The 9,713-nt window shown below is 35.0% G+C and overlaps 1 protein-coding gene across 2 annotated transcripts in view; it reads left to right on the top strand.

The window, feature by feature from the left end:
* LOC106457274 (transmembrane protein 136-like) overlaps positions 1-8,379 on the top strand; it is a 20,678-nt gene extending 12,299 nt beyond the window's left edge. For both annotated transcript variants that reach the window (XM_013916667.2, XM_022383365.1), the window contains exon 4: positions 6,987-8,379. In XM_013916667.2, the coding sequence (XP_013772121.1) occupies positions 6,987-7,546 (560 nt within the window). In that variant the 3' untranslated portion in view covers positions 7,547-8,379. The remainder of the gene's footprint in view (positions 1-6,986) is intronic.
* Positions 8,380-9,713: the final 1,334 nt, after the last annotated feature.

The following is a 9,713-nucleotide window of genomic DNA, read 5'->3' as shown; positions in this document are numbered from 1 at the left end:
GTTTAACTTGCATGATAATGAACTATAGACATCTTTTCTCGGTTTCAGAAGAGCTTCTTAGGCGGTCAGTTTTAACTGAATGGAGTCCATCAACGCTAGAGGAGCTACACTGTTTTACTGATAATGGATATTCCAACTGGAAATCTATTGTAGATGAGTGTATTCAAGAATTCCAACGAAATTCAAAGGACAAAGCAAAGTGGTGGATAGCTGTACAGAATACTGAAAACGTGGAAATATCTTATAAGAAAGCTGATGACCTTCACCCTTTAAGATTATGGAGGATCACTGTCGACGTTGAAGCGCCACCTGTCGAGGTACTCAACAGAATTTTAAGAGAAAGAAACGTATGGGACAACCGGTTGCTGAAGTCTCGAGTTGTCTGTAGATTAGACAAGCAATCTGAAGTGTTTCATTACGTGCGTTCGTCCCTTTGGCCTCTTCCTAAAAGGGACTATTGTGTTTTCAGGTCTTGGAAAACTGACCTTCGTAAATGGACCTGTTTACTTGTGGAGCAATCAGTCGATCACCAGTACATAATACATCGGCGTATATACGCAGTGTGCGGAACGAAAACATTATACAAGGGACAAGTGAGCAACTACCTTCATTAAATATCAACAGCAAAGTAGTTCCAAATAGGATCATGAATAACATCTAACCTGATCTCATTTTGAAGTATAGACTAGAGGGATGGAAGCTGGTTAAAACCACCCATGTCAACTGTTGAGCTACTCTTTTCTGACCGAATAGTGTGATTTGACCGTCACTCTTGCCGCGTTTCCATGGCTCCAAAAAATTAGTGGTAACGGGACAAATACCACGGACTCTCAGATCCACATCAAGCACACTAACTACACCGCCTTGCGCTTGGTCCTAGAGTAATCGGACCAACAAAATTTTGTTTTACTCTTACCTTTCTATAGAATGAAATGCAGTATCAGTAAGATGCAGTGAAAAAGGACATAACTCGAAGTTTACGAACTTCAAATCCTCGCTATATGTCCAGTTCCTTCATAGCTCCGTCAAACATATCCCCGTGGATTAGAACTTTCTTCATAAATAAAGCTAAAAATGGGACTGGTGAGAAATACAAGTCGTGGTAAGGCTTTAGCAAGGAAAACTGAGCGTCGATGTTATCACTGGGAGTTCTTTTGTGCATCATGGTGTGTGTGGGTTATAGATATAAGAAAGTGCACCAACAGACTTCATGAAGAAATTTAGCTGAGTATGGAGAGATTATCCTCACAGTTGTTATGTGAATAAGAAATACCAACGACTGTGTGCCAGTTCTATACTTGAAAACTGTAAGTGAAGCATTGATACTTAGAAAAGCAATATGTGTGTAGAACAGAACACTTAAAATAGTTGAAAACATGATAAACTATCCAGTGAAAAGCTTAAATGGAAATAAAAAGAACAAATCACAAAAAGGCAAATTCTTTCTGTTCACCTGATTTCAGTCATTTTTGTCAGATAAATAATTTGTCTTCATGCATGCAGTAGTCGTATGACAAAAATTGTGAAGGTCTTGACAAGAAGTCATGCAAGGTTCTTCATGACCTGCTTATTGAATATGAAGACATCTCCAATAGATCTAAAAACGTAGGACGAATAAATGAATTACGCCAAAGTAGTGCCATGGAATAAATGTATTATGTAAAAGAACTGCCATAGAGATTTCATATCAATCAATAGAAGTTTACTTATGAAACAAGAAAAATATTTCGAGGCAATTAAAATTACACAATGGGCTATCTGTGCTCTGCCCACCACGAGTATTGAAACCCGGATTCTAGCGTTTTAAGTCCGCAGACATACCGCTATGCCACTGGAGGGCAAAAAAAACACCAAAGGATTAAATAAATTAATCATGAATTTAGAAGACCAGACCATCATACAATAGAAACAAAGAACTCGCTCCAATTTAAAGACCAAGCTGTAGTGATATTATTGGGTTCACTTAAATTGTTTATTTATTGCAGAATTTTCGCGAAAAGCTATACAAAAGACTATATGTGTAAATCCGTCCACACTCTTGTCTGGCCGAATGGGATTTGATCGCTGCTGTTATGTGCGTTTTTGCGGCAGAAGGTCGTGATCCATGGATCCTCGGATTCTCAGTCCGATAAATTTGGAAATGATAAAATGTAGTACATTATGAGAGTGACGGTCAAGTTCCACTATTCAGTTAGAGTAGCCTTAGAGGTGGATGGCGGTGGGTGTTGTTAACTCGCTGCCTTCTCTTGTTGCGCGAATGTCCAAGAACAAACAAAGACGTTACATACAAAAGTCAGAATTAACAATTAACTCAATAATTAATATAGCTAATTAAATATAACATTGTAACCAGAAGTGGATAATTTTAGAAAATTAAAACTAGTAATGATTAAGTTGCATTGATTCATCAGTTGTGTACCCACGATATTAGCGATATTTTAGCTGTATTCTCAATGCTATTTGACAAAGTGTGGCCAGCTTAAGAGATTTAGATTAGTTCTAAGTCAATATACCAAGCTAAAGTTGCAAAGTAATCTTCATTATATGTGTATATATATATGAATGTGTGAGAATGGAAGAAACTGAAATGAAAATAGCATATAATCACTTGAAAGAGCAGCTTTTGACGACTTAGTTTCACTACCATAATCAAACTGTATCACGATAGTAATGGTGACCTTAAAAAGTACTCAAGATAAATGTTGTATCAAATCAGAAAGTTAACACATTAGGTAACAAAGAGAATAATAAGTAGCCAAGATGACCTGGTAATTAGGGCACTTGACTCGCAATCTGCGCGACACGGGTTCGAATTCCGTCATCGAACTTATTCACCCTTTTAGCCGTGGGGGCATTACAAAGTGACGGTCAATCCCACTATTCATTGACAAAAGAGTAACCCAAACGTTGGTAGTGTTGACTAGCCGCCTTCCTTCTAGTCTAACACTTCAAAATGAAGAATGGTAAGCGCAGGTAGCCCTCGAGTAGCTTTGCGCGAAATTCCACAAACTTACAAACAAATATCCAAGAAGTATTGTTCTGACAAAGAGGGATATTTGAATCAGTGCTGCTCGATGTTAGATATACAACAGTCGTTCACTTATGTTTAGACGGTATCATAGAAAAGATACAAACATAATGTTATTTTAACATTTTTAGGAAAACGTTGTATTTAGTGCTAAACCGTATCAGTAAGGCACGGAAAAGCGTTATTCATGCAGAGAAAATCAGGCTACTCCATGAATATTACCAGTCGCACACTGATGGAATTAAAGAAAGTTAAACCTTTTGTAGCTATAAAAAAAGATTTGGGTTTCAAAAGTGACACAAAAGCCGTGTTCGCAAGCTTATATCAAATCATATAAGCAAACGGAAGGTAAACTGTTTAAAGCTGTATTAGTGGTATCTGGCATGGGACAAGTGCAGGTAAGCATATGCTCAGAAAATTACTATCACCCTGTCTGTGATACAACATTTCCCAAATGTATAGAGCAAATTAGTGAAAATTTTTAAAGGGATTTATCGTGGTTGTAGGTTAAATCTATACTGGTAAATTAAAAACACATGAAAAGTCGAGAAATATGTCAAAGTGCACTCATTATATATTATTATGCTACATGCTGTAACACTACTATACCACGGGGAAGTACCATTTTTTATATGGGTTGGATGTGAATAACATACGGCACCACTGAAAGAAAGCATCCAGCCACACGTCCAAGACAATGTGCCGGTTACTCCACAAGATGCAAGTGTAAACGATAGTTCGTGGTATATTATACGCAGATATCTCAGGTGGAATTCTGTAACTCTAAGTCCCTCAAACAGGCCCCTTGAAATCATTGTCCACGTACAGTTGATGAACTTTGTAAAACACATAGAGACAACAATGATCTCACTATATTGAGTAAAAACCTCATAGAGTGAAAACGTGTTCCGCTGAGCAGTAGTACAGAACAAGGACCATCACATAGAACACTCATCCATGTGTTCTTACCAGGGATCGTGAATGTCTATTTAGTATTTACAAAACTATACCTAGTAAAGAGCATCAAAGAAGTACCATTCCCTATTTCAAAGCTCAAGATCGTTCATCAATACCATCCAATAAATTACGATTACTTTCAAATTTCTAAAGTTATTGATTCCTGTTTATTTCAGTAACTTAATCCGTTCAAGAAATATTTGTTGTCTCAAAATTGGTTTATTTGTTTGTAGTTAAGCACAAATCTATACAAAGAGCTACCTGTGCTCTGCCCACCACAGGTATCGAAACCCGGTTTCAAGAGTTTGAAGTCTGCAGACATGCCGCTGTGCCACTGAGGGGGGGGGGGCAAAATTGGATAACAGCCTAAGATTATTCTATAGAAATATTTAACCATAAGTTAACTGAAATAGATAGCCGATAGCCATCTCACCGTCCTCCATAAATGTAAACACCATAACGTAAATTCTAAAACTCTTAAGGTCAAATTACCTGCCAATATCCCAAGATATCAAAGACTAACTCAACCTCTTCAAAGAGAGAATCAAATATCATAATATAAATAAAACAAGACACAGATTAATATTAAAAATATATAACAGAAGATGGATAATACAACAAACAGCATAGCCTCTTTCAAGATACACACAATCATCAAATAAACTAAATTGTCTCAAAGATTCTCAAAACAAGGAGCCCTCTAACCTGCAGACACAACGAAACGCGCGGTAATATATTTAAGTAAACGATCATAAACAGAACGCGAAAAAAGTGTACTACGTGAACGACCAAACTTCACCCTAAAATATCAAAATACAAATCCTGGATACATCTACAACCAAAGACACAACTTACAGCAGACCAGAAGAAGAAGAAAAAAAAAGAGAGAGAATTCGCAATCAAAATAAAGTTAGCACTTTAAAGCCATGAAATGCAAACAGAAAAAATATAACGCCATCTAGTTCGTAAAGAAAGACAATACTTTCTAATAATGGATAAAGAGAAATACACCGTCAAGTTCGAAACTAGTTGAAGATGACCAAAATGTATAAACCACCTGAATAGATAACATCCAACGATATAATTCACAAAGGAAATAGAAGAAGATAACACACTTCCATTTCTAGAGTTGGTGGGTATCAACACTCATAACTCATATACCACAGGCTTTTGCAGGAAACTCACAGATACTGGTAAATACCCCAATTAAAATTCAAATCACCATGTAGACTGCCTAGTTTCCAGAATGAACAAGATTTGTAATATGAAGATGCTAAGTATAAGGAAGAGACATATTTCACAACTCTCCTTGACAATGGATACCCTAAAATATGAAAAAAAAAGAAAATAAATAAACACTAAGAATAAGCAGGAAAAAAATTGAAGACACGTAACCATGTCAATAGTCTGTGTGATTACATACAGATAATATGTAAACAGCATGAAATCAAAACAATGTTCAAAAGTCGCAACACAATATCATTACAGTTAGTACACATCAAACCACTAAAAACCAAATAGAAAGTAACAACACAATTTAGAACATCCTTGTAAATGTGGACACCAATATACTGGAGAAACAAATAGACAATCAAAAACAATTCATGGACAAAATAGACTATAATACCGATCTGCATGTAGTAGTGCATCAATACAAAGAAGACCGTACAATAAAATATAATAATACGAAAATAATGAGATATGAATCACACACTAAAGAAAAAAAGGTGAAAGAATCCTAAATGATAACATACTCAGTTTAAATTCAAAGAATGAATCTTAATTACACATATTTCTCTTACAAGTGATGAAGAATTGATTGAGTTGACTTAAACTTTCAAACTGGTTTAGAAAGTAGATGACTTTCATGGTCGCAGCTTTATTGTTTTGATAATGAAACTTGAGCTGTTTCCATTAGTATTTATCGTCTCATTTAGAATTTGTGCACATCAAAGTAAGGATTACTCATAAAGTTATTCGCAATTTTATTGCATGTTATAATATTTCTTTATTTTCCACAATGTGTGCTAAACAAATACATGGATTAGAAGATTACAAAAGTAATATGATGATGAAAATTACTTTATCATCCTCGTTAATATGTTTTGAAGTTTATTAATTATTTTAGAAAACAAATTTAGGAATGATTCTTAATCTTAACGAGAAAGAGAAAACCAAACAAAGGAAATTTCTGAAATTGAATATTTGATCGCTTAACCTTTTATACATGAATGTTTTTTTTTTAAGTAAGTATACAACTATTCAGAGGTATTGTAACCCAAGTGTATTAAATCTCTATTTTCAAAGCCTCATAAATAGTTTAGATCGGATGTCTAGGCAGTGTATTTATACAGAAAAGCAGAACAAATTTATTTAAGAATCTTTGTTGTTCTTCCTTTTAATTGACAGAAGAAATTGAGCTCAGAGTTTACCTTTCCTTATATACAGTAGTTGCAAAGCATTTTAATACACTCCTGAACAAAAGGTGCATCCCTTTTAAGACACTTAAGCAACAGTCGTTACTTTGGAGGATAGATATAACCATTTTAAGCACTTTACCACAGATTTTACATGAAACTAGAGATAATAATACCAAACATTGGGATAAAAATTCACAACAAACATAAACTTTGCCACTTCCAGCCAATCAATGTGATCCACATTGTGTCTTTAAAAACCAATAAGAAGATAGTTTAGTTGCTAAGTAGAACAAGAGGTATGTTTCATATAAAACATTGCATCACTTGTATAATATGTTTCTTACCAATACTATAAGGTATTTTGTTGGGAAGTCCGTAGAGTGAATTGTAATTTGAAAGAAAAAGCTCTGACCTTAGATGTATATTAAGAAAATTTTTTCACGGAAAGGATAAGCTATTATAATAATTGATTCTATATTTTGTAAAATTGATTCACCAAAGTTTATTTTTTATTTTTTTTATGTAACCACTTTTAAAAATTGGGTATGTTTAAACATTTAACTTCATTTATTTTGATACAGGTCCTGTTATGTTACTACACCACATTATCAGCATTGTGACCTTATTTTTGTGTATATATATGGGTCACTCCGGATGCGAGATAGTGGCAGCTATTGGTGGAGGCGAAGTGTCGAATCCTGTGTTGCAGTTAAGATGGTTCATGCTTGAAAGTGGATGGAAAGGAACATGGGAAATGGATGCTGTGGACTATACTTTTGTGGCCATTTTCTTTTATATGAGACTTTATGTGGGGACTCACTTGTTAATTAGCATTTGTACCCACCCTCGTTCTTTCATATGGATGCAGATAGGAGCTATCACCATGTATTTAATTTCAATCGTGTTCATGGGCATGGTTGCAAAATTTGCTTACAAGAAACTTCAAAAGATTAATGGCTTAAAGGATATGGTTGAAAGAAGCGCGCTTATCAACACCAAAGTTTTAGCTTCAAAAGAAAATGTTACCCAGCCAACTTGGGTACTGCATGATTGCGATAAGAATGGGAACATTAAACTAAGAAATGGCTTCACAATGAATGGAAGAGATAAAGATGGACATTCTAAAGTTTTCAAAACGTAATGAGGCATTCAGTTTGAGAAAAGTGATAGAGACCAACATTAAGAACTATGCATTCAGATCTTTTAATGTATTTAATATATTGTAAAGTATTCATCGCTCTATTTTTTTACTATTGAAATTCACAAATATATCAATAAACAAAAAATCCTGCTATTTAAGGAAAATTTTGAATTAACAAGTCCCGGAATACGACTAATATCAAGGTTTATGGTGTTTATTAACAGCATCAGGTAATGTGTAACAAAAATATGAAACTTACTAAGAGCTCCAATTTATGAGATAATGAAGTCTTGTTTTAAATGCGTAACATTGTATGAAATGTTTTCACTGCTATTTTAAAACTTATTCCAAAACAATTTCTTGTTCTACGATTATACATGACTGAACCCTAAGAAAGTTAAAAGACAAAGAGAGGAAGAAACATGATATTCATTTTATTAATTCTCCTTAATTACTTTAACTCTAATCTCACATTTGTGTACATTTTTAAAACACAGTCATTATCCAGTACAATATGAATCGTCATTATGTCGAAGAAAAGTCTTGGAGTTAAAAGGAAACGAATTCATCGAATCAATGCTTTTGATTTTTCTAAGCATTTAATTGTGCTTATTGATCAAACTATGAGTGTATTTTAAGAGTGAAGGTCAAATCTCACTATTCCATGAGAGTAGCCGAAAAGTTGGTGATAGGTGCTGTTGACTCGCTGCCGGGCCCGGTATGGCCAGGTGGTTAGGGCGCTCGACTCGCAATCTGAGGGTCGCGGGTTCGAATCCCCGTCCCACCAAACATGCTCGCCCTTTCAGCCGTGGGGATGTTATGATGTGACGGTCAATTCCACTAGTCGTTGGTAAAAGAGTAGCCTAAGAGTTGGCGGTGGGTGGTGATGACTAGCTGCCTTCCCTCTAGTCTTACACTGCTAAATTAGGGACGGCTAGCGCAGATAGCCCTCGTGTAGCTTTGCGCGAAATTCAAAACAAACAAACAGACTCGCTGACTTCCCTTTAGAATATCAGATCAAATTACGTTTAATGCGAATATCCGAAACAAACAATAAAACAGTACTTAGACTAGTCAACTTAAACATGCCATTATTGATGTTGACATAGCTAACATATTGTAGAATGGGAAACCTCAGGGGACTTTGTTAATTGCCCTTTCCAGTGGCTCAGCGGTAAATACGAAAGCTTATAACGTTAAAAACCGGGCTTCAATGCCAGTGATAGGCACAACATAGATAGTCGATTGTGTAAATTTGTGTGTAACGATAAAGAAAACTTTGTGAATTTTACATAATTGTAGTATAATCCTGGTTAGAGATGTTGATGAAAAAAACCTTCCTGTTTCTTTTGATTTTGTGTAACAGTTAAACCACAAAGACCCATTCACGACTTTTGGAAGATTTGGGTTTGAAATCCTAATTAAAGCATCATCTTGCAAATTAATTAACCAGATTGTTTGATTAACATCACGTCAAACTTTGGTTAACAATTATCACTAAAGTACAGAAAAAAAAACTATAACCATATAGTACGATTTACAGGTCTTACTTTGTTTCGTGTAGGTCTTAAGTTTAAGAAAGTTTCGCGCCAGTAACATTTAGAATCACAGTTTTACACAAGTTAATTTAGAGACCTTTTTTTTGTTTAATTTTTCCAGTGCAATTGAATCTTTTATTTCAAAACAAGCCTATGTTCACTCATATACAAACAAGTAATAACACAGGACTGCGATGGTTTTATTGTCCTGAAATTGTTACATGTTCTACAGTAATTACTGTACGCTGAATCCGAAAATAATATCAATTTTTCTCCATCACGTACAGATTTTTCACAAAGCGTCATATGTACTTTTACATAAGTGAATCATTTTCATTGAAATCGGGTCACATTTTGTTGGGCATAAAATGTTGACAACCACTGGCAATAAATTTATCTAGACCAATCGCGACGTGAGAGTCTTATCGATCGTTCTAGAACCCACGAGAAACACCGCTAGTATATAAACAGTTAATAAGCCGCATGACGTGTCATTCCTGGATAGTATTTGTTTGTGCGTGAACTTTGACATTATTGTTTTCTTTTCAATATTATTTACTGGTCGATGCTATTTTTGCTCTTGTAACGTGCAAGGCTATAACACGCGAAATAAATAAGAAATTTCTTAT

The sequence above is a fragment of the Limulus polyphemus genome, unplaced genomic scaffold (assembly GCF_000517525.1).
Source record: "Limulus polyphemus unplaced genomic scaffold, Limulus_polyphemus-2.1.2 Scaffold15, whole genome shotgun sequence".
NCBI classification, from domain to species: Eukaryota; Metazoa; Arthropoda; class Merostomata; order Xiphosura; family Limulidae; genus Limulus; species Limulus polyphemus.
The sequence above is the reverse complement of the archived record's forward strand: the minus strand, read 5'-3'. Positions and strand labels throughout refer to the sequence as shown.